The sequence below is a fragment of the Anopheles bellator genome, chromosome 2 (genome assembly GCF_943735745.2).
Source record: "Anopheles bellator chromosome 2, idAnoBellAS_SP24_06.2, whole genome shotgun sequence".
In the NCBI taxonomy this organism is placed as follows: domain Eukaryota; kingdom Metazoa; phylum Arthropoda; class Insecta; order Diptera; family Culicidae; genus Anopheles; species Anopheles bellator.
Genome location: NC_071286.1, coordinates 5058917 through 5083417, shown reverse-complemented (window position 1 = coordinate 5083417; position 24501 = coordinate 5058917). Strand labels below are relative to the sequence as shown.

Below are 24501 nucleotides of genomic sequence, written 5' to 3'. Positions count from 1 at the left end.
ACCTGACCATGGGAAGTTGTTAATTTGTTAGCATACCAGTCCAAACGTCCGTTCCGTATCGCTACCTCACAACAAGAGAGAACGAATGGCACGACGACCGGACGACACCAAACACTTCACCTCCAATTTTAACAACAATAGTACTTTGCATTCATGTCGAACTTTGAATGAAAGTTTTCCAGCTGGAAGTGGTCCACAAAACTACCACATAGTCGTTATAGCTCCGCTGAGTAAAAAGGCTAAAGAAAAGGTTTCCAAACTACGGTTTGGGCTTAGCCTTCAACAGTTTTTTACCTCGTTTGTTTCAATTATAAAGTTAGGCAACAGTTTAGTACGGTGTACCATCTGTGATGGTAGTGGCGTTAGTTTTATTTTTTGTGTGATAAACACTTTTACGGTTGCATGCAAAAATGAAACGAAAAGTAAATTTTTGTTCAAAGCACTTGATTCGTTTAAATTTTTATCGTATCATGTATGCTGGTAAGGAGAAGAATTGACTGACGTCGCAGCCAAAATATTCAGCCATAACATAGAAAATGATGCTTTTGCATTCTACCCATGCCTAGCTTACGAATTGACTTTATAGGTAGCGTTTCGATTTGTTTGGAACGCTATCTCTGCACAGAACGTAAGAGGATTTGAATTGCTGTTGAAGTGTGCTGGCCTAATTCCCCGAAGGAGCAACATTAAACGGGAAAGGCTTAGTCCTTTATCGTGTGCAATTTTTCCTCTTCCTTCACTCATGGAAGCAGATTTCCCTATCATGGTAGGGAAATCGCAATATACTGGTTCAAATTTCATACATTTTGTACTACTTATTTACTTTTGATTATCGAAAACGCACAAACAGATACTACTGGGATAAAACATTGACTTTGGTTTTGTTGGCGAGAGCCAGCAATGGCTATTGTTATCCCAAACCATTTTTAACGTAACTCAAATTTCGACCATACTATTTGGGAGACTTTTTCTTGGCTTTGACGACATCTTATGGTGAGGGTTACTTGGTTCATATCTAAGGACTTTTCCCAATTATCGTGGATACAAATTTTAGTGTGTATTGAGTATACACGTTGTGTATGCTCGTTGTGCGTAGCATGTTGAAGACTGCATATTATTTGATTTCTTCATATTTTTCTTTCATAACCGTCGTATAATAAAATTTCGTAACATCTATTATACGTTGCCCCTGGTTTGTGCTACGCCCCTGTGTTCCATCGGTGCAGCTGTCAGATGACGGGCGCGCGCGTAAATGTTGACCCAAACGATGTTGACAAGCAACATCGTCACACATCGCAGTTCGCAACGCAATTCTAATTATACCGTACAGTTGTTTCGCAGAGAAAAGTAAATCAACTCGAGTGCTTTATCAGACTGCGGTCATATCGTAATGTCGCAAAAGTCAATCTTGTACGTAAGACGCCCATCGATTGTGTTTTTGTCTTTTACCCATTCTAATGTCCCGTCATTTTGCAGGTCGTTTTTCGGGAAGCAACCGGCAAAGAGTAACGGAAAAAACACAGCACCGGAGGGCAAAACGAAAGCTGAAACGAACGAAGCGGATGAAAATCAGCCAACAAAAAGGTAAACAATTTCGTGCCAATGTTTACTATGTTGCGCATCGTAGCGATCCAGTTTAGAGACGCAGCGTTGAGGGCCCGCAGCCACAGTGTTGTTGGCCACAATTTGCCGGTCTTAAGTGCTATTGTTTCCTCTTGTCGTTTTCTTCGACGATCGTACGCGGTCAGTAGTGATGTGAGATTGGCACCGATCAAAAGCGATGACAGTGAGGCATCTCAGTCGCCTTTGAAAATATCGAAAGGCACGTCCAAACGCAAACGCGTTCTGTCATCCAGCGGCAGCGAGGATGATGAATCACCGAAACCAGTGAAAAAAAGGTAATGTTTTTGCGAGGCACAATCGATGGTCAATCGCTTATTGTGCGACATTCTTTCTCTTCAGTACGTCCCCGGATGAAAAGAAGCAGACATCGGTCTCTGTAAAAAGTTCGCCGAAATCGCCCAAAAAGAGGTAAACAGTGGACATGTTGCGACATGCTACCGAATTGCTTCATTCGAACGTTCAATCTGCTTTTTTAGCACACCTGCCAAGAGCAAGAAGCAAACGTCTCCACCTTCTGTGAGTCCCAAAACAAAAGCCAAGCCGGATGATAAACAAAAAAAATCCGAATCATCGAAAACTGCAGTTGTACCGAAAAGCGAGAAACCTGCGCCAAAGTCCACGAATTGTGGGGCACTCAACTTCTTCACCTCCGTTAAAAAGGAATCGACTAGTGAGGGCACCGGAACCAGCGATGGGTCCGACTACGATCCCGGAAAGAAAAACTATCACCCGATCAAGAATGCCTTCTGGAAAAAGGGTGACCGGTAAGTTTGCACATGTCATGACTCGACACCACACGTCTTTTAACCGGGAAACTTTCTTTTCCAGAGTCCCGTACCTGGCACTGGCCCGGACGTTTCAGGCGATCGAAGAAACGAGCGGTCGGCTGCGTATGATTGAAATTCTGGCCAACTACTTTCGCTCGGTGATACTGCTCAGTCCATCCGATCTGCTGGCCAGTGTTTACCTAAGCCTCAATCAACTCGCACCGGCCTACGAAGGTGTTGAGCTCGGCATCGCCGAGCACTCGCTGATGAAAGCGATCGCACAGAGCACGGGACGCAGTTTGGCCCAAATTAAAGCGGATGCTCAGACAACCGGAGACTTGGGACTGGTGGCGGAGCAATCGAAGAGCAGCCAGCGCATGATGTTCCGACCGGCTTCACTGACTGTCGAGAGTGCGTTCACCAAGCTGCGCGAAATTGCCTCAATGACCGGGACTGCGTCAATGACGAAGAAGATGGACAAGATCCAGTCAATGTTTGTTGCCTGTCGGTACTCGGAGTCTCGTTTCATTATCCGCTCGCTAGCCGGCAAGCTGCGCATAGGCTTAGCGGAACAATCGTTACTGCAGGCGCTCGCCCAAGCTTGTGCTATGACTCCTCCGGAGTTGGCCAGCGGAGACTCCCTGGTTGTCGATGCACTAGCCAGGGAACCGGAGGCGCGAGTGAAAGCTCGGATGGAAGAGATCGCACTTACGCTAAAGACGGTCTACTGTCAGTGTCCAAATTACCACAAGATCGTGCCCGTGTTGCTAGAGTTTGGTGTCGGAGCAGTACTGGAACGCTGTCCAATGATGCCCGGTACACCGCTTAAGCCAATGTTGGCCCATCCGACGAAAGGTGTTCAGGAGGTGCTGCAGCGGTTTGATGGTGTTGATTTTACGTGCGAGTGGAAGTACGATGGGGAGCGAGCCCAGATCCATCTGCTTCCCGGTGACGGAGTGCACATTTTCAGTCGCAATCAGGAGAACAACACGAGCAAGTACCCGGATGTGATCGGACGGCTGCCATTTACACGTAAGGACACCGTCAAGAGTGCGATTCTGGACTGTGAAGCCGTGGCATGGGATGTAGAGAAGCAGCAGATTCTCCCGTTCCAAGTGCTGAGCACCCGAAAGCGCAAAGATGCCACGGAAGCCGACATCAAGGTGCAGGTGTGTGTGTTTATGTTCGACCTGCTCTACCTCAACGGCGAGCCACTGGTCGAGCGGCCGTTTCGTGAAAGGCGCGATCTGTTGTATGCGCACTTTCGCGAGGTCGAGGGGCAGTGGAAATATGCCACACGGCTCGATACGAGTGATCTGGACGAGTTGCAGCGCTTCCTGGACGAAGCGGTTCGTGGCAACTGCGAAGGGCTGATGGTGAAAACGCTGGAACGCGACGCAACGTACGAGATCGCGAAACGATCGCGCAACTGGCTTAAACTGAAGAAGGACTATCTGACCGGGGTCGGAGATTCGCTAGATTTGGTCGTTATCGGTGGTTATCGGGGTCGCGGCAAACGAACGGGTACCTATGGAGGTTTTCTGCTCGCCTGTTACGACGCCGCCAACGAGGAGTATCAGACAATCTGCAAAATTGGAACGGGCTTTTCCGATGAAGATCTGCAGAAGCACACCGAATTTCTCGGGGCACACGTAATACCGCGGGCCAAGTCGTACTATCGGTACGAAGCGAACCTGGAACCGGACGATTGGTTCGAAGCGGTCCAAGTTTGGGAGGTGCTGTGTGCCGATCTTTCGCTCAGCCCGATCCACCAGGCCGCCGTCGGTATAGTCGATCCGGAGAAGGGTATTTCGTTGCGCTTCCCTCGCTTCATTCGCGTGCGCGACGACAAATCAGCGACCGATGCGACAACCGCTCAGCAGGTGTCCGATATGTACCTTAATCAGGACCAGATCAAGAATCAGGCACAGGGACAAGCAACTCGTGACCCAGAGGAGGATTTCTATTGAATGTTCTGGTTTGACTTTCAACACTTATGTAATTCAAGTTATTGAAATAGAAAATACATTAACAATAGCATAGCATTTTTGATGGAAAACCTTTTTGAATCGAAGCAGTCGCTGCCGAAAAGTCCGTTACAACGCCTCACGGTTACCTGACAGCTCCATTGGGCATTGCGATTGACAGCTTCCGTCATCCGTTTGTTTTCGTTTTGTTATTCGTCCTTCGTGGCTACGTGAAAAGTGGAGTGCATTGTTTTCGTATTGCCCCGGAATGACCATAGGACCGTAAATACTGCCAATGAACATTACACGCACTATTCGATCTACGACGCGTGTGGTACCGTCCTCCAGCGGACTCTGTAGAAGCTTTAGTAACGAAAAGCACCAAAATGTCGTGTGAAGTGAAGGTGCTTTCGTCTGTTGACGATTTGGGCGAAGTGCAAGAATATTTCGGACTTGGTTCAGGTTTGTGTATTCCACTGATCGGTGTTGTCTATTGATTTAACGATTATGTTTTGTGTTCTTCCGTTCCTTCTGCCCTAGACGAATGTTGGCTTAATTCAGTTAGCTACTCGCTCTCGCCAGCCGGGGACATTCTGGCCCTCGGTCACGGATCGATTCTGGTGGTGCTGACTTCGCGCTGGGACCGTCAACGGCAATTGAACGTCTACAAGACGGCCTGGCGGGGGGCTATCGAAGATCCAACCAGCAACATAACGGCCATCCTGTGTGCTCCGATCGTCGGCCAGGGCCAGAGCTCACAAACCATGGTCGACTTCAGTTATATTATTGTCGGGCTCGACAGTGGCCAGTTGCAGTTTTACGGAGAAAATGGCACGCTAATACATTCGCAAATATTTCAGCAAGAAGCTATCCAGGCGCTAAAAGCGCAAAGTGGCAAACATATCAACGAGGAACTCTACGTGCTGTACGCGTCCTGCACGGTCATCTTGCAAGGGTCGCAGTTATTTCCGCTGCTAAGAAGCTTGCGCCAACAGATAAACCGCTACGGCGCTGGCAGCTCGAAAGTGAACGAAGCACAGGAAACGATCGCCTGTCGCAAGTGGAGCTACGAAAAGGGCATGACGATCGTGGATGCGGTTGTTGTGGGACCGCAAAAGAGTTGCACCTTTGACCATCTGCTTACGGCCAGTCTGGAGGGAGGATTTTTCGCCAAGTATCGCCACGCGGCACCACAGAACTCGCTAATCATCGCTGCCGGTAGCAAACCGTACGTTGGGTTTCATTACGCCAAGGAGGGTTTCACGCAACCGGTACTGGCGGACGTTGCCCGGGCCGTGGCTAGTAAAATCAAATCTGCCTTACCGTAAGTAACGGAGAGCTGCTTTCGGATGCGATTTAACTAACGCCAAATTAATGTACTCCATGTTTAGCTCCTGGCTCGGTGGCGGTGCTAGCAGTGGAACGTCGTCCCATCAGCAACCCAACGCCGAACCACAGCTTCCTGCGTCCGAACCGTTGATATGCCGTTTCGGGCTTTGCGACTTGCAGCGGAACGCGTTTGCGGTGTGGCTTGCACCGAACTACCAACTGGCGGCTGTTGCCGATAATCTTGGGCGTATCATTCTTGTGGACTGCCAGCGAGGGATTGCGCTGCGGATCTGGAAGGGTTACCGGGATGCACAGTGCGGTTTTGTGGAGGTTCCTGAGAAGCTACCGAAAGACACCTCGGGATCGGCGGGTCGAAACAAGATCGATCGCCGGCGAGCCTTATTTCTCGTGATTTACGCTCCCAGGCGATCGGTTCTCGAAGTGTGGGCCCTACGCTCCGGCGGTCCCAAAGTGGCCGCTTTCAGTGCAGCCAAAAACGGGCAGCTAATCTACAGTACGTACAGTCAGATGGGTGTAACGTGTGGGACGAGTAAGGTTAAGTACACCGCGCACGGGTGCTCCTTTCTCGATCCGTCCGATCACAGTCTTAAGGAGATCGTCATACCGTTTCACTGTGCGCTGAGTGATTCCAAGTCGAAGGTGGCCAAAGATTTGCATCTGCTCAAGCGATTGAAGGTCTGCTTGAAGGCGGGCGATGGTAGTGAGGCGGAGGAGTGTGACGAGATGAGTGAAATGTGTCGATGCTTCGAGACGGACGAAATCCGGTTGCAGTGCGTAGAAATGCTCGCCAAACAGCGAAGAATTCGGCCGAGATTATTTGCCGCTGCGGTCGATATTTTTGCCGACGCTTCTCTTTGCGGATCGAGTACCGCTTCGCATCACGGTCCGGTATCAGAAACGGAAGAGACCGAGAATGTTGATACCCGTTCCGAGTGCATACAGTTATGCAAAAGTCCACTGAGGATCGCGTGCGAAAACTATCAACGATTGGTCATGTTCTACCTGTACCTTCACGGCGATGTGCCTTTAGCGATGGGCTGCGTGGAAAACGAAGAGAAACGCAACGACGAGCAACGATCGGACGAAAAGCCAGAGGCGGATAACAACGTGAAGCTCTCTGAACAAGAGCTTACCGTGATCGAGCAACTGATCGCACTAATCAAGATGAATGATGGCGAAGGGGGGCCGGGAACTTCAGGAAGTTGCGGTGCCGGGATCACCGTGAACGCACCAGGCACGAGGGCTGTAAAGTTCGATGATAGCGCCAGTTCAGGTGCACGCAATACCAGCTTTGTGGAGTACCTTGCGTCTTTCAACGTGGCAAACGATGATCTTATCCTGCTACGAGAAGAACACGGTCCCAGCGCCTATGTCGGACTGGGGAAGATAATCTTCGAGGAGCTGTACCGTAACACGAGTTCTTCTGAATCACGCTTAAAAGGTTTCGTTCCAGCCGCAGAGGCCTGTGGGTTGATGCCAGAAGATCTTCTTCGTATGTTCTTGGCCTACTGGTTGCGTTTACCGTTTTCGTATCGCGACACGGCGTCGCTGATTGAGGATCTCAATCGCTTCAATACCGTACTGCGGCAGATTTGTTTGCTTGCTCGTGATAAGATTAACTTCGAGAATAACGCCATCTGCATCTGGTGGCAATCGGTCCGCGAGTACCTTCTCGAATCGCCCTGTGCCTTGCGAGGCTTGTTGGCGGCCCTGATGTGCAGGAACGAGGCGCTCCGGCATGAACATCGACGACGCAGCGACGAGGAGGAGGCCAGCGAGCGATTCGAAGAGGTTACGCAAGAGGCCTGCCAGTGGACACTGCTGATCGACAAGCTGGAGGATGTGGCGATTCTTGGGATGATTCTGGCCGAAAGTGTGCAGTGTCGCAACCCATGTTGGCCCACACTGCGGTACCATAAACCCACGGTTAGCCTGAAGGAGATACTCGTCGGTGGGAAAGGAATTGTATCCGAGCTGACGGCGAAATGGGTTGCGTCTACCGGTATCGAACCGGATGCACTGGTAATCGAGGTTTCCCCGGAGGCAACGGAAAGCGACCCAAAACCGGTACCGAATGAGACGAAGGAACCGGAGAAAGTGGAGCGCCGCGAACGTAATCGACAATTGGCGTTGATAAAGGCGAACCTTCTGCAAGCGTCCGAATATGGTCCGAACAGTGACACAGCTGACGAGCAGGAAGAGCTCGATCCAGTGCTGTACAATTTGAACATTCTGCGCCTACACTTCCCCTTCAGTCTCGATTCGGGTCAGCTGCTAGCCCAGCTCACCTGGGAGTACATTGGTTCGTGGAGCAGAGGCATGGCCAACATCGCTAGCTTGAAAGCTGGCCTTGCCAGTCTGAAAGCCATTCCTCGGTTACAGTACTCGATCAAGCACGGACTGTGCTGTATGATCTGGAACGCACACCTAAAAATTCCGCTCGAGGCCACCAAAAAGCTGGTCAACAAGGTGGGCCGTTTACCGAAAGAGAAACTCTGCCTGCAGGACATCGGAATCAGCGATTCACTTGTGCCACAGTTTCTCGAATGTTGTTTGGAGTTTTTTGATCAGTTCGCCGGAAGCATTGATCACGATAAGCTCGAGCTGCGGTTCGAGGAAATACTGCAGGAGGGTCCCGTCCCACTGACGGCGCTCGCGGTGCAACAAAACTCGGCCAATATGGCTCTGCTCCGGTTACACCAGGAGCTAACCACGGTGCTCCTGGTGCTGACCTCGTTCAACGTACGGTACGCCAACAAACCGATTCAACAGCTGTTCGATGGGATGGCCAATCAGGCGTTCTTTACCGAAATCAATCGACAGCCTAATGCAGCGAACGCACTGCCCAAGGCGGACCAATTGCTGCGCAAAGCACGACTAGAGTTCCTGTGCCGAACGGTGACCGCCACGATGGACTTGATACACGAAGAAATGGAAACAGTCTACTATACGGACCACAACGACTGGATGGAGACCGTCGAGCGACTGGCTGGCATGTGGGAGCTAGAGCTGGGTGACATTCGCAAACATCAGGTACCGCAAAAATGGGTAACATCGGATCGCAGCCAGAAGGAATTAATTCGTCTGATTTATTGTAGATCATCGAACTTTACGCCCATGGTTGGGACTCGTACGCTCAAGAGCTGCTATCGAACGTCATTCCGGACCAAACGTTCGCCAATCTGTTGCTTACAATCGCTGGGCGCCGGTTGGCCCTTTACACGAAAGCAAACCCAACAGTCTGGGGACAGATTGCGGCCGTTGGGCCCCTGCTTACTGACTACCTCGATACGCTCGTAAGTGTCGGTGGGGTTTACTATCTAAACAGTTCACCGGAGGAGAGCAATCAATCAATGGCACAATCGTTCACGGGTGATCCTTAAATGGCCACCATCAATCCTTTTCCATTCATCACTCTCGCTCTCACCCTGTCTGTCTGCTCGGTGCATGCCAATGAAACCCCTTTTCCAACTCTTAGGTCAGCAACGACCGCTACGGGCCACCGTTACGGTTTGCCGAGATGGACGAGGAAACGCTGAAGACGGCCGCCGGCGGAGAGTTGTTCATCGAGAAGGTAACCAAACTGGCGGAGAAAGCTTTCAACTGTCTTTCGACGTTGGCGGTCAACGCGAAGGGAACCTCGAAGGAACTGCGCGTTGCGGGACTAATATTTGATGCATGTGCCACCATCAAGGACCATCGACCCGTCTAGGACGGTGCAGCAACCGGCGTGACGTGGCATCCAAACGTGATTGTAAATATTTACACACAAACATCTAATATAGTGAGTTGAGGCACATGTTCGTACGGTCTTCTTTGTACTGATTATGTTATACAGCAGAAAAAAAACCATTCGTTTATCCCAAAGAAGAATTAAAATTAACTAACATCTCACGAATGTTTCATTTTATTCAAATATACCCAACTACCGAAATGATAATAATTTTGGCTTTCGCTGCGATGAACTTTTGCCTCAACCCGGTATCTCAACATTCGAGCCGAGACACAGTTTTCGGTCAAGTGTGTCCCTTCCGTTGTCAGCTCGGGTTACCCGCATTAAGAACGGGACGTTGTTTTGTTCCTTGTTCGAGCTTTTCAATGTCACACTGGGTCGTTTGACAGACTACCAAGCACACGTTTTAGCAAAATGTTATTAATAAACTAAGCAGGCCTTGTTAAGCTTTTCGTTTAGCGTTCCACGAATTTGACACCGCTGAGCCGCGGCTCGATCCTTTTAATGGTGCGTTTAAAGAGAATTTCCAGGTAGCCTTCCGTTATCCAGACCATGGCTCAACTGGTGGATACGGACACGTTTTGTATGTTCAGTGAAAACGTTATCAACGTATCCGCTGCTTTTGGATCTCTCGTTTCAATTAGGTGCGTCAAATATTTACACCTTTACTTTGGCAGCATTTCACGTGCCCGCCCCGTGCCGGGCGCCTAAGCTTCCATTTTGCCTGGAAATTAAAACCGAGCTGTGTTTAATGTTCGCGTCCGTTAAAACCCCAAAATCCTGCGTCCGGTGGTTGAATCTAAAAGTTTAGCCCGAAGCGCGACGAGACTCGTTGCTTCGACCGTGACCTTTGACTGGTCGCGATGACAACGCGGCTCAAACTCAAACAATGAGCATTTAATATTCCACCCCCAGGGAAGGCACGCCAAAAACAAGAGATGTTTTTCCCATTCTGCTCAAGTGTTTTTTCCTTTTACCTTTAGCGAGGTCTTCCAGAGCTCTGGGAGGCGCTAACGTGGCCCTGGCCTCCTAATCAAATACTGTCTAACATTGATTATCATGCCATCACCTCGGTTGGTGCACATCATCACGTGTCTAAAGAATATCATCCGCTTTCCGCTGACGATAACAAGATTATATGCATAAATTGTGCGCCTAATAGGTAAGAAATAATTCCGACTGACGTATGCATAGATTAATCGATTCACCCGCCGCGCAGCATATTCCTCGCAAACAGCCCCACTTACTCAAAGTCATAATCAGGAGCGCTACCGTCATTGAAATCGAATTTGCCCCACCGACCTGGAGAAGTCCATGAAGGTTAAACCGCTCCCGTTGGTTCGGCGGGGATTCTAATGTTGCCGTCATACAAACAACCCATGGCACGTGCGTGAGGACTAAAATAAAGCAGCGGCACCAGTTCTAGCATTCAGCATGTTTATACGGAACTTTGCTACGCCACGGCCCACAAATAGCACCGTGATTCTTAAGATTTTTCTACAACATTCGCTTACACAAAGCCCGTTGTTACTGGTGGAAAGGTTGACATGTACAAAAATAAATGCCGTCAACCCTTAACAAGGGTCAAAAGCTACTGGCATGCTGCGAGTTGCAACGCAACCGGAGGTGCTTGGAGCCGTTGTGCAGAAAGGCTTCGATATGCACGACCGTCACGGGTAGCGTAGGTAGCCGTTCCGATTCGAGCGGACTTGGTAAGTGTCTACACTCAGCCGTGTGGGAAGGTCCTTTATTGTTTGCAATTCCTTGCTTGTAATGTAATCATTCACTGTCACCATTGCGCTTTACAGTTCAGTAACCTAAACTTCTCAAGCATTGGCTGCCGATGAGAGTCTTCTGCCCAAAACATGACCCCGTTGAATTCAATAGAACACAAGAGACAGATCGTTAAAGGAAGAACGAATCGCTCCGACGAAGCATCAAACTGTGTACTCCTCATTGCTTAAGGCGCAATTCAAACGCGGAGCATAAAATGTACGTTTGAGAACCGTGTCACAAATTTGTCGTAAAACAAGAATTGCTTTACCAAACCGAAATGTTAATGTTCCGTGGGTCCCCTTTCGCGTGCCATAAACTCGGTTTAGTCGTGTAACCACAATCACAATGAGAACGTAAACTGTGTTGAGCAAACAACGTCACGTCGACCTCAAAAGCCACAAGGAAAGTTGGTACAACCACCCATGCCCACTTTCCCCCTTTCTACCTAATCGGGGGGTGAATATGAGGCTGAACTAATTAGGCGTTAAATTGAGCTGCTAAGGTGTGCGGCACCGCAGACCCCATGTCCTTTTGACGCTATCGTAACCGCACACGGTTGGCACAGCCGGTGCTGAATGACTGAAAACCGCACATTGAGGACACATTTAATTCGATTCGTTTCTCTCTCTCTCTCCTTCCAGATGGAAGCGTCCGGGCGATATAATGAATTGGCCACCAGCAATGTTGGTTAGTAAAAATGGTTAGTTAAATCAAGTTAATTACGAAGAACTGTTCCGTATTCAGCTGGACACAACTTGGGGTTTTTTTAAACCGCGGTTTTCATCTGGGTAAATAGTGGGGCCAGAAAGCAGTGTAAGAGCAAAGATTGAACCGTTCTATTTAATCAACCCACAATCAATTCAATCGATCCCACACAGAACATGGCCATCAGCCGGCATAACGTTCAGCGGTTCGGTTCAACGAATCGCAGCGAAAAAGATTTGAATGGCCCTCGGGCTAACTTTCGTTAATAATGCAGTGCCCGTTGAGGTTAGTTCATGTCTCCATTCAGTGATCACGAGACTGCGGGACATCCTTTTTAAGGGGTTAACGAACATGTGACCTTCAAACATCATGTGAACATGCGATCTTACCAATTACCCCTACGTTAGTTGAATAACCCGGGAGATAACACGTGGTTCCGATTTTGCTGCTTGTTGGGAAATTCTGTTGTACGCGGCTTATCTTCAGAATCAGAATCACGATCGTGCACCGAGCACCAGGCTGGGCATAAGTATCTTTTGAATAAAGCAACACTAACATTGCTCGAGAATAGATAACGTGTAAGGATAACGATTATTAGAACCGAGGATTCAAAAGCGCACACGCTATCGCTTCCATAAACAAAAAACTTTTACGCTACTTTTTATGTAATTCACTGGGTCGAGGCATAAATTAAGTACGCTCCCGTACCGTGCGTAGTATGCTGATGAAAGGAGCCCTCATCCACGGAGCACATCGTTAGTGAGCGGTTAAGCATCGAAAAAGAAAAACATTCCAATGGACCTGGTTCATCGCGGCCGTTGCCTGACTGACTGCCTGCCAAAAGTGTATGAAGCATGTTCACTTGCACTTCTTCATGAAATATTCATGCCTGCAGCCCATTGTACATCAACGGTACACTCCAACGTCGGTTCCGCCGGATTCCGCTCGAGACTAGGGAAACACAGGCAGATGGCTGATTTGCATTAACCGGAGGGTGTGTGTGATCAGCTTCCGGAATCTTCCGATGGCTGATGGCTGACAGATTGCCCGTAAAGATTCATCAGGATCTCGCTTTCAACGCTCGTGGAAATAACTTCATTCAAAAAGCGGTCCACATTTCATCGAAAGGAGATGTGCCGCTGTGTTGTCCAATGGTGCCCGGATCCTTCGTGGTATTGGAAATTGCGGTCAAAGTATGGAAAAAGAGAGAAGCTTAAACTAATTAACTGCAGGTAGTTCCTTCGTTATAGGCTCCTATTTTGGCGATAGAATCGATTCGAGGCCCCAACCATTGAAGGCCTTTCGATCACCCATTGAAAAGTTCGCCTCGAGCTGGCCTGTTCTCTTACCCTTGATGCTGGTAGCTTAAAAGTTTAATCCCGGCAAATCCATGTTTGACGCCGCTGTTAGTGTGTGGCCTGGCCGACCCTGATAAATGATGGGACGGTGCTTCGGCTCGTGCTTCGATTCCCCAAGGCCAGACGCGCTGGGCCCGTGGAAGCCCGGACTTTCAGCAACGTCGAACCCAACGCGAAAAACCACCATCGTAACGCTGCGAGCCTCGGCACATGCCTCAGCCGCGCCGGATGCGTGCCCGAACATAATAATGAACATTATGCCGGCGAGATGTTAATATCGTGAGACAGCGCAGCATCGGCATTGGCTTGGCGTGGCAGGCACGCTCCTGTTTGGACATATTCCATCCCGCCCGAAGCGACGCTCTATGCTCTAGATATTTACTCCCGAAACGGGCAAAAATACGAGCCTGTTGGTCCTGTCGGTTGGAATGTAGGTCACAGCGAGCCAGGACCACAGCCGTGTGCCGTGAAAATGGGTTTCCTAATTATTCCCCTGAGTACTTCTGTGTATGTGTATGTAAGAACATTTTTCAACGAAACGAAATATACTGAGTATTGTATTTTAAATTAAATGCGAACCGCGCGGCCGGTGCCATTCGGTTACGAGATGCGAATTCTTATCACGGGCGCCGGAGTAATGTTTTGCAAGTTAAATTCGCCACTCCGAAACACATTCCAACCCTATTCCGCTGACCCACTCTACCCCTGTCATATGTCCGCTCTCTAGCTACCGTGACTCGTTTCCACGGCATCATCCTACACGCAGAACTCACATTCTAAGTGCATATTATGCTCTCCGGCATCCCACATCAACATGTCCATGCCATAAATTCCGGCTGATGTTGTGGTGATTGCTTGTCCCACGGGGCGTTAACTCCCACGGGGGCCAGGAGAGCCACACAGGCGGGTCAGTTATTCACCGACTTTCGTCGGTAAAAATGGCATTTTCGGCCATTCAAACCGGGCCACCAAACGTTCACTCCCGGCTCGCAATTAATTACATTCCTTGTTTCCTGGGCAGCAGCAACAGTGTGAACCTGGTCAAGGTTTGACACCTTTAGACCCTGTAACCAAACTGGTCAAACTGTAGTAAAAGTCGTGCCCATTTCATGGGATTGAGGGCTTTCATTGTCACACTAATTAAAAAATGTTTTATCTACACAGTGTAGTGGAACGGGAAAGGTTAATTGTGTGGCCAAAATAATGTGCTCCTCTCCGGGCGATGGCTCCGGTCGTGACCCGAATGCTTAAATATTTTCCAACCAACAACCGGAAAGCGTTTTGGAGTTTTTAATTTCCTGTGGGCAGTGAGAGAGAGAGAAAGAGAGAAAGAGGGAGTTGAAAGCATCCGGCGACGGGTTGCGAATTGGACGGAACGGTTTAATTTTTTTAGAAATCGTCCACCCAAAGATATGGGCCGAGGAAATGGCCTTAAAACAGGCAGAACTGTTTTTATGTTTTAAATTAACATTTAGAAAGTTTGAAAACGTTTTGGCAATCTAAAAAAATCATCATCACGAATGGTGGTTATATTTAGTTAAGGGTTCGAAGAACGACACCAGTTCCGTTCCGGGGTGCTAAAAATAAGCTGAGCCCATTCTTTCGTTACTTCCACTCTCGTGAACGATTGCACGGATCATCAATTCTCAACGACACACGGACCGCCGCGTGTGTCAGGACGATAGGTTGGCGTTGGACACAGGACACAGGACTGTTCGCTTGGGGGACATCCTTGATCCGAAACAGTACCAGGAACACTCGAAATGGAACCGTAGGTCGTATCGTTACCTTTGGCAGCGAAACACTCCGCACGATCGGACTTCGGGATTCCACGGTTGACGATTCAAGTTCACCTTTAACTTTAGCCTTAAAAACTTTTAAAAAAATCTCTTTGCTTGCCCCATTAGAAAGCGCAATCTGGCGTGAAATATACAGTGACGGTTTCCTAACCGCCTAAAGTTATGCCATAAAACATTGCTGACTTTTGCCATCTCCTGTCACTTTTGCTTGGTTTCAAAAGCAACAAGCCAACTAGATCAAAATGAAGGTAGGTGTAGAAAAAATCCGACGGATCCGACCACGTCTTGTGCCATCATGGACTTTGCTAGAAAAGGGCACCGAAACAAGGGCGTGTCCGTTTATGTAGGAACGCAGTTTATGAAAATCGCAGCAAATATAACGAAGCGTTAGGTGTCCAATGAAACGCTGTTACAAAAACACGTACCAAAAAAGGACTCTCAAACCTGCGGATTGGCCATCATTGAGCGATTCGTCATCACAACGCGACTGTGGGTACTAAATTGACTCGCTCGGTTCTAGCTTCCAATATTCCACGCCAACTCCATTTCGTAGCTTTTATGTGCGACGCCGGCTTTCAAAAGCTGCGCTCGATCGGTAATAAAAGGATTAGCTTTTGCGGCCCAACGAAAAATGGGACACATAACTGCCGTACCCCGAATCCCACCTAAACATCACTCCAAATCTCAATATCGCGCTTGAAAATTTTCCGCACACCGGCAACGAACCCACGCGAGAAAGCGTCGGTTGCGAGTTTACGCGGATCACTGACACGGCGGACTATGAAGATCTGGGTCCAGAGGGACAGAGCATCAAAGGGCGAAAACTCGAGGATGAAAGATTTGTCGACAGTTCCGTACACCGTAAAATCCCTAAGCCCGAAACGAAAAACACACGTGGTGGTGGTATAACGATTTACCAAGCTTATGCCGGCTCATGTTTCGCGGGAAACCATTTATCCTTATGCGGCCACGGAAAAGAATTTAAGAAATGATAAAAATGTGAGACTCTGTGTTTTGTTAACGGTACCCCTCACAATCTCGGCAAACTCTCGAAATACTCGAACGAACAGATTGCTGAACAATTCTTAAAATTCTTAAAAATAACGTACCGCCAACCGTACCGCCTTTGCCGGTAAAACTTATTGGCCTTCCATTTTGTGTCCTTTCCGTTTGCGCGTTGAGTTTCCAACCGGACACAGGTAATTGTTTGCACCCGCAAAGCCTCCCTTTCGAATGTGCATATTGACCACAAAATCAGTTCCCGCGGTGTTGGTGTCCATTAAAACCCACTCATTCGCTTTTTCGTCCCATAACCATGAACCGGAAAAACGGACCAACCTTCCTGTCCAAAGTTCGTGGTTCGCTTCGTCGCGCACGTACGCGTGGGACATTTTGTTCATTAAAGTCGATACTGTCGAGAAGCGAGGCCTAGGGTCGCCTAACGGGATGCGAACTTGAACTTGCCATCAGACGCCGGCCACAATTTTTCATCCTGCCCGTTGCCCGACTCGTGTTTCCCGCCGGCGTCAGGTCGTCGTCGGAGAACCACTTGTTGCACGGTCCGCCGTTTCCCCTTTCGGATACCCCCACCTGGGGTGACGGTGTGGTGAGTCTGCGCCCTCGGAAGGCACATCGCCGAAGCGAGTGAATCATCGGCTCGGATGAGTTCCACTTATGCGCACCCACTTCCCAGGAATAGCGCCGGGAAGGTGTGTCCCGCCAAAACGTTGAGCCTCCAGAGCCGCCAAGTGGCCACATTCTCACAGTGGCCACGTCGATCTATTCCGCGATCTGGAGTTTGCCTTCCCGGCCGCGGTAGAACCTTCTTTTGATGAACCGTAAAAGGGTTAATGGTTTCGCATAAATTAGCCATCCGACCGAAACGGCCACTCTGGCCATACTCCTGGGGCCGCGTTAAAGGACGGCCACCGAAGCAGTGAGGGCAGCGGCTTAATTTCATTTCGGCGGCCATTTAATGAGAAACGAAATTGCCATCGTCCTCGCGTGCGCTGGAAACACTATGGTCACACGCAAGGACCGTCAGGATATTATGCGGACACTGCGGCGTGACATTTTTCATGCATCAATATATAAATAATTTGCGGTGCAATGATCCTTTTTCTTTTTATAGCCGGATCAACACAAGTCATTGGCCGACGCTGATGGGCCGCTCCTTCTGAGCAGGGAAAGATATAATGTAATTGTTATCATAAATTTCTATTGACGGCAAAACGGCGGGTTCATTCCGTTAATCTTCCCTAAGCAAACATTGAATAATACTGCTCCAGCTTGCGGCCCAAGTGGCCAGAAATTTTCATTAGCTGTCTTCTGTGCCTCATCACCGCAACCCAAACAAGTTTTTGAAACTGACAAAAGAAAATCCGCCAAATAGCGAAAGCAAAATGATTTTCTTTATTTCGTTTTCTCATTTCGAAAACACAATGCGGCAACGCTGGGTCGCTGGGACCATCTAATGATTTGAGGGGGAATTTTCTCGATTACCCAGGACAGCCGACAAAAGGACGACTCTCTCTCTCTCTCTCTCTCTCCGTCGCTGGGGATGCATATTAAGATGTCCAATTACCATAGAAATCACCGCACAGCCCGCGGGGGGTACACCATGTGTTGCCGTCGATTGTTTCTTCGGCCGCAATGCGATGTCCCCGCCGTGCCAGCTGGGCGTTCTTCAAGAGAAATTTCCATAAAAATCTACCGGTCCTTTGCGGTGTGCATTCGGGAGCTCCACCCGCTTGGTACTCTCCTGACAAAAGTCGTACCCGACGGCGTACTCCAGGGGCTGGCTGTAGTTCGGGTGACCGTACAGACGAAGGCTGGTGATGGTGGCATTGAGCGTTGCCGAACTGGAGCACGCTTCCTGGCGAGCAGTTTCCGGAGCGGTAACGTGTGCTCGGACACTGACCACAATCTGCTCGTCCAGATCTACACCGAAATCAAGCTGAAAGCCGGGTAGAAAAAGTACGCGGCCCACCGAGGAACACTTCCAGCGTCGGACGTTACACGTGAAGGCTCCGATCAGGGTGATCGGTTTGAGGCGTGATCGTTCCACGGAGACAGGCACGGAGACTCGGCCACCATCCACACTGGTGTGCTCTTCTACGACGTCACGCACGGGAAGGATAAAACCGGGTCGCAAGAACATCGGCAGATCGGAATCGACCACCGAGTACTGCAGGACATCGTTGGCTGGCATTTCCTGGCCACTCCAGAGCTCGTAGAACGTGTCGGGAAAGTAGATGGCAATCTGAGTCATCTGTGGGAGCAGTACGGGGGCTACCAGCAGTGCGTCGCCGATCATAAACTGTTCCCACAGTTCGAGCGTGAAGTTGGCGGACTCTTCGTAGTGGTAGAACATGGGCCGTAGGTATGCCGTGTCCTCCAGGATCAGAGTGTGGAACATCTCGAGAAGCGCGAACCGTCTCCGGAGGGCCGCATGCATCAGGCGTTGAGCGTAGCGACTGAACCGGTCCGGTGTTCGATCGGCAGACACACGGAACAGGGGCAGTAGTGATCCGAACTGGTACCACCGGATGCAGAGCTCTTCGGCAACGTTTGGCCGTTCCAGCGGGCCGTTGCCACAAACCGGTGTTCCCGTGAAGCTGATGCCCACCACCGAGAGGCCAATGATACGATCGACTTCACTGCGCAGTGCTATCCAACTGGTGGATACGTTGGAGGGCAGTAGCGCCGCCCTACTGTAAACATCGTGGGCTTCCGCTATGAGCAGTGCATTCGATGCGGCCAACCCTTGTACGGCCTCCAGCGCGCCAACTCCGAGCCGGTTGTGCTGCGAGAGGACCAATTGCACACTATCCGACAGCACCGTACTCCACGGGACAAACTCCAGCAGGCTGCCGTTCAGCTGCTCCGGGTGATAAACCAGTTGACCAGGTCCGGGCAGGGTGTTGTTTCGGTCATCGCGCGGGTTCACCTCCTCGAGTGTGTATCCATCGGCGGCCAGATTGGCGATCTTTTGCCACTGCGACTCGAACCAAGTCGAAAGATTGGTAGCCTGCGAAGTACGCCAATCACAAAATTACAATTAAATATTAATATTGTTCGAATATTAATTTTAATATTAATAATATATTAATATTATTATTAATATTAATATTAATATTTACAGAAGTACGCCAATCGATGTACACCACGGTACGATTGCGGAGCCGGCCCTGGTAGGGTAGTAGCGTCGATCGTGCCCGAAGCAGGATGCCGTGTTCGCGGGCGTCAATAAAAGTCGGATTGCCACCGTAGCGTACGGCCAGGACTAGCGATGGGACAAACTTTTTCTCCGCGTCCCTCAGCAACTGTCTGAGAGACTCGACGTCCTTGTCGAGCGCCATGTTGTCCGAGATCCAGAACTGATCGTTGTGGAGACAGTGCGAATCGAACATGATCGTTTGATTGAGCAGCTGCTCGAGATCGTGGCGGACCACCGTGAGGTTGCGTTGTGGTGACCGATCGCACACGTGCACACCGTATGCCCAGTAGGGTGGTGTATACTGGTTCCGAAGGATCGCTTTCGATTGTCGCAGGAGAGCGGCCGCAGTGGGGCCAGTCAGGAACTGCACATCGAAGCTTTCAGCCAACTGCGCACGTACGATAATGAGTCGCGACCCCAGGATCTCCACCTCGGCCAAACCGGGCGTGTTGAAGATGACGCCATTGAACAGCTTAAGCTTCGCGTCTGAAATCAATAAATAATCGGTGAATGCTTCCCTGTCTGGTGTGCGCCAGTGTGGCCCCCTGAACCTACTGTAACCCATCACGATCGGAACGGCGGAGGAATTGTGGTTGTTGAGCAGCAGGTATTTGGTGCCCGGTTCCAGGTATGCTCGACCGAGCCCGAACAGAATGTCCGCCCCGAGGTGCAGTGCCCACTCGATGAAGTTCTCGGTCACGATCAGTGGACCGCGGGCCGTTGAGAAGATCACCTCTTGATCCACTTTACGTTTCACTTCGAGGAAGAAGGTGGGATTGTAGATCTGCACCTGCAGATCAGCGGTTTCCAGTACCTTCACGGAGGTGTCCCTCGCGACAGTAGCATTCGTTTTCGATAGCAAAAACTGGAACCGTCCTGATCCGTCGACAGGCACGAACACATCGAAGCGAACCTCCTGGAGAGCTGGCTCTTTATACGGCGTGGCGCTTCGCAGGGGTGTAAGAATCGCAGGAGCACCCACGACCCAATCACTACCGATGATGAGCTGGTGTTCGGAGGGCAACGAATGGTAGCAGGTGGCGATTGTAGTGTAGCAACAGCCCAACCGGTGACATTCGGATAGGCTGAGGTTAGTCGATCCGCATGGCACGTGATACAACGACGGATGGCCACAGGTGCCGATGATGTCCCGCTGGCCGCCATGACCGATTTCCTTGGAGAAGAAAAACAGATACGCAAACACGGGCACGATAACGCTGGCCACGGCAAGGACCACGAACAGGCGTATTGTTTTGTTCAGCAGTAGCACGTGGATGAAAGCAGGTCCTGAACACGAAGGGAAAGTACCGTAAGAATTATCCTGGGAACTGCGCTGCGTAGCAAAACGATGAGCTCACTTTTATCAAACTCCGGTATAACGCCTGCGTCGTAGTGTATCATCGTCCGCGTGGAATTCCCACCGAACGGCGCTTTCGGCACATTATCGTCCTCCTGACGAAGAACCATTTTCTAACCGCGGAAATCAATATCTGGCCCCGGGGTTGATTAAATCTTAATCTTAGTCTATCAATCACCGATGAGCACGGCAAAGGAACAAACAATAAACTGTCAGTAGAAACTGTGATTGCACATTAATTGCCATCGTTGCCAGCGCACGGAGATATGTTATCAGCCAGAGCGCAGGCAAGATAACGCCGTCCCGTCTAGCCGATCCCACAGTGGTGGTATCCAGACCGAGTTGTTTTGGTGAAGAAAGGAATGGTTTGCGTTTCTTTCCAATGCGCTTCATTAATTACTTTAGCTCCCTTTAGAACTAAGCGAATATTTTTGTTTAAATTTTCAGTCACCATGCTGTCTGGTCTTCGATTTCTTCACATCCAACGTTTCCACCAGCAGAATCATCCAATCCGTCACCCAATAGTTGTTCAGCACCTTCAGCCACTGATCTATTTCCTCTTTCACCGATGCGCGGTACGCCTCGACGTCGCTACATTCGGTCACGTAGATGTGCAGCACCGGGTGGTCCACGATACTCCACTTGCCCTCCTTGTACCGTTCGAGCTCGAGCTGATCGAACGGTTTGAACTTAGTGTGCTAGACTGGAAGAAACTCCCGCGCTGGAAGAATTAAACTATTAATTAAATATTAAATAAACCATATTAAAACGTATGTTTCATTTTTTTTTTTTTCGATGTGGGGCGGGAAACCTTCATAGGCACCGTTAGGAGGGCGAGACCTCCTAGCCGGTAGTGTGGGATTTCCGGTCTCTGAGGAGTCCGGACCTACCCACTAAAACCCCCCCTACCAATGCCTTGAGCCCCCTTCGGATCACCTGCTCATTACCTTCGAAGGGGAGGCTGGACAAGTTTGTCCCACTCGTGCCCCCATGGGTACGCTCGCAAAATATCGCGCTCACGACTTAGCAAGGCTACTCATTCAAGGTTGTCGTGGTTTCCTCCTTTGCTCCTCCTACCATTCTGAGCAAGCGCGTGCCATCGATATATTCGTGAACCCACTGACTGCATCTACTTACTACTTACTTACTCAACTTACCTCTTGAAGGATACATAGGCTCTCCTCCCTCACTCCTCCTAAACACGTCGCGTCGTAGAGAACGGTAACACATTGAAATTGACGGATTGACGCTTGGCAGTTCCTTCGGGCGGGTCCGACATCAATTCTCACCCAGACATGGCTCACCGCGGACATCCCTTCCTCACCTAGTGTTCGACGTCCTGGCAGCCCTCGCTAATCTGAAGCCTCCCTTCCTCCTAATCCCTTCCTAATCTGAAGCCCCAGGCCTTCCTCTGTGCTTAACAGTTGTATGCATTCCCTCGCCCCAGTCCTGGTTCAGCTCTTCTGTAGATCTCTCTTCTCATCCGCGGGGCTGGAGGTCTGTGTGGCTCGTCCCGATCCACAACAAAGGTTGTCGCCAAACCGCCTCAAATTACCGAGGTATTTCCCTCCTCTGTGCCACGTCTAAAATCCTTGAATCAGTCGTTCACTCCTACCTTCTATCTCTCGTTTCCTCTTCCATCGCTGTAGACCAACATGGCTTTATGCCTAAGCGGTCTGATCGGTCTTTATGCCTAACCTCATGTCCCTCATGCAACGCATCTACCCTGCTACTGCCTCCGGCTCACAGGTGGATGTGGTCTACACGGACTTTAGTGCCGCGTTCGACTGCATCTCACATAGTTTGTTGGTCGCTAAGCTACGGCAGATGGGTTTGCGTGATCCTCTCCTCTCCTGGTTCTAATCATTCACTACCGGACGATCCGTCTGTGTAAAAACCTTATCTTCCACCTCTCCCTCGTTCTCTATCCCCTCCGGGGTTCTTCAAGTTCCTGAGTGCCCTCCTCTTTTCATTGTCCATGAACGACTGTTCCGCCGTACTTCCTCCCGACGACGTCAAGTTCTTCCTCCCTGTTTCCAACCTTGACGACGCCCGTTCCCTCCAAAAAGCTATTGATGAATTCGCAGCGTGGTGTTCGTCCAACGGCCTCCGCTTGTCCCCAACAAGTGCTGCGTCATCTCCTTCTCGCGCCTCAGCTCCCCGCTATCCTGGGATTATTCCCTGCTCAACACTCCCCTTCCTCGAGTATCCAAGGTGATGGACCTCGGCGTGTGCCTCGATAGCACGCTATCTTTTACGCCACAGATCGAGGCCACTGTGGCTAAAGCCAACAAGACCCTCGGCCTCATTGGTCGTATGTCTCCTGACATACGCGACCCGTGGTGCCTGAGGGCGCTTTTCTGCTGCTGGGTCCGTCCTGTCCTCGAATACGCTTGTGTTGTCTGGTCCCCCGCGTCGCCTTCCTCTATGGATAGGTTAGAGAAGGTGCAACGGCGGTTTACCAGGCTTGCTATTCGTAGGCTCCTGGGTTCCTCTTTTGGGGCTTCCTTCAATAGCGTCCCGCCACTCCGCTGCCCAATCCCTCTTCATCGCCAACCTCCTGCTCCATAATACCGATGCCCCCTCTCTACTTTCGTCACTCCAATTCTATGCTCCATCCCGCCGCCTCCGCGACAGACCCCCGTTCCTCATTCCTCCCCGCCGATCTCGCTTCAGATCAGTTGACCCATTCCTGCGTGCGATCGGATCCTTCAATGCCTCGGGTCGCAAGCCCCTGTTCGACTTCCACCTCCCCATTCCACCCCCTCCCTTCCCCCCTCCCCAAAAATATTGTCTGTGATAAAGTGAAAACTTAAACGTCTGGCTTAAACGACTCGAACAACGGAACAAACGCCCTGTATTGTGGCAAATCTATCACACAAAGTTTGCATAATAGTTCGTCAACAAAAAACTCCCTCAAATTCTGCGATATTTGTGCTTTTGAGAAGAATACATTATATTCTTCCGGCAAATCGCACCAATGTTCGAACCCCTTCTCCGCTTCTTTGGCCAAATGATGCCCTTCTATAACTAGCCGACCACATTGCAGTCGCGAAGCTCGTCTGAACTTCACGACTTTAAAATCGCAAGTCAAAAACCATGAATCGGCTTCGTTAGGCGATATTTCTTGGCTTCTTAGCAAGAAGTTTTCCCTCACTTGGATGCTGAGGCCGTTCTCCATAGGGACGGCTCCATCAACGAGGGGGAGACGAGGGGAGCGTGTTCTTTCATGCAGCAGAAGGGTCGTTGCCACATGATGAACCGCTTTTTTACTGTCCTTAGAATCGATCGTTTGGCCGATGGTGCTAAGGACATCTTCAAAAGGGTTTGTTGACTGAAGTGGCAACGGACCCTTATCTCTAACCTCCGGCACTAGATGAAGGAGGCTATGAATGTTGCAAGGTACAAAGCCGACTGCCTTGTAGTACCTTGAAACGAATTGTTCGAGTAATTCTTGCGCAAAGTTCAACAATTTTTTGTTGCGGGTCCGGTTGCAAATTGCAACTGCCCAATGCAAATCATTGTAAATTTTACTGTGCTCTGTGGGCAGCACTGCATTCAATAGCACAATGCCGACAACATCTAGCATGAATGCCCACATCCAATGTTTCGACCAGTTGCCAAGAATGGCGAAGCGTCTGTGCTTCCTTTCATGCGGAAAGTTGACTTTTTGCAATTGTTGTTGCAGCCAATCAAATTTTTTTTTTTTCCATTTTGGCGATTTTACATCGACCAAATATGAACGTTTCGACAAAGGTTTTAGTAACCCCAAAATGCAATAAATGTCGATCGTCCCCAATTGTCACGTCCTTGATTAGGTCGATTCCGAATGCCTTTAGCGGAATCT

At 49.9% G+C, this 24501-nt stretch overlaps 3 protein-coding genes across 3 annotated transcripts; 2 read left to right on the top strand and 1 right to left on the bottom strand.

Annotated features, from left to right (window-relative positions):
* Positions 1–1312: 1312 nt before the first annotated feature.
* LOC131209564 (DNA ligase 1) lies at positions 1313–4360 on the top strand. Its single transcript, XM_058202658.1, has 6 exons — positions 1313–1410; positions 1477–1584; positions 1752–1898; positions 1963–2031; positions 2100–2387; positions 2452–4360. The coding sequence occupies exons 1-6, from the start codon at positions 1391–1393 to the stop codon at positions 4358–4360; spliced, it is 2541 nt and encodes an 846-aa protein (XP_058058641.1). The 5' UTR covers positions 1313–1390.
* A 383-nt stretch (positions 4361–4743) lies between these two features.
* LOC131209456 (rab3 GTPase-activating protein non-catalytic subunit) lies at positions 4744–9713 on the top strand. The gene is made up of 5 exons (XM_058202533.1): positions 4744–4819; positions 4898–5681; positions 5749–8740; positions 8806–9003; positions 9186–9713. Exons 1-5 carry the CDS (start codon positions 4744–4746, stop codon positions 9417–9419), a joined length of 4284 nt encoding a protein of 1427 aa, XP_058058516.1. The 3' UTR covers positions 9420–9713.
* Positions 9714–17526: 7813 nt separating this feature from the next.
* LOC131209722 (lysosomal alpha-glucosidase-like) lies at positions 17527–20783 on the bottom strand. Its single transcript, XM_058202851.1, has 4 exons — positions 20656–20783; positions 19853–20584; positions 19221–19783; positions 17527–19108 (listed from the first exon to the last, which is right to left on the bottom strand). The coding sequence occupies exons 1-4, from the start codon at positions 20762–20764 to the stop codon at positions 17765–17767; spliced, it is 2748 nt and encodes a 915-aa protein (XP_058058834.1). The 5' UTR covers positions 20765–20783; the 3' UTR covers positions 17527–17764.
* Positions 20784–24501: the final 3718 nt, after the last annotated feature.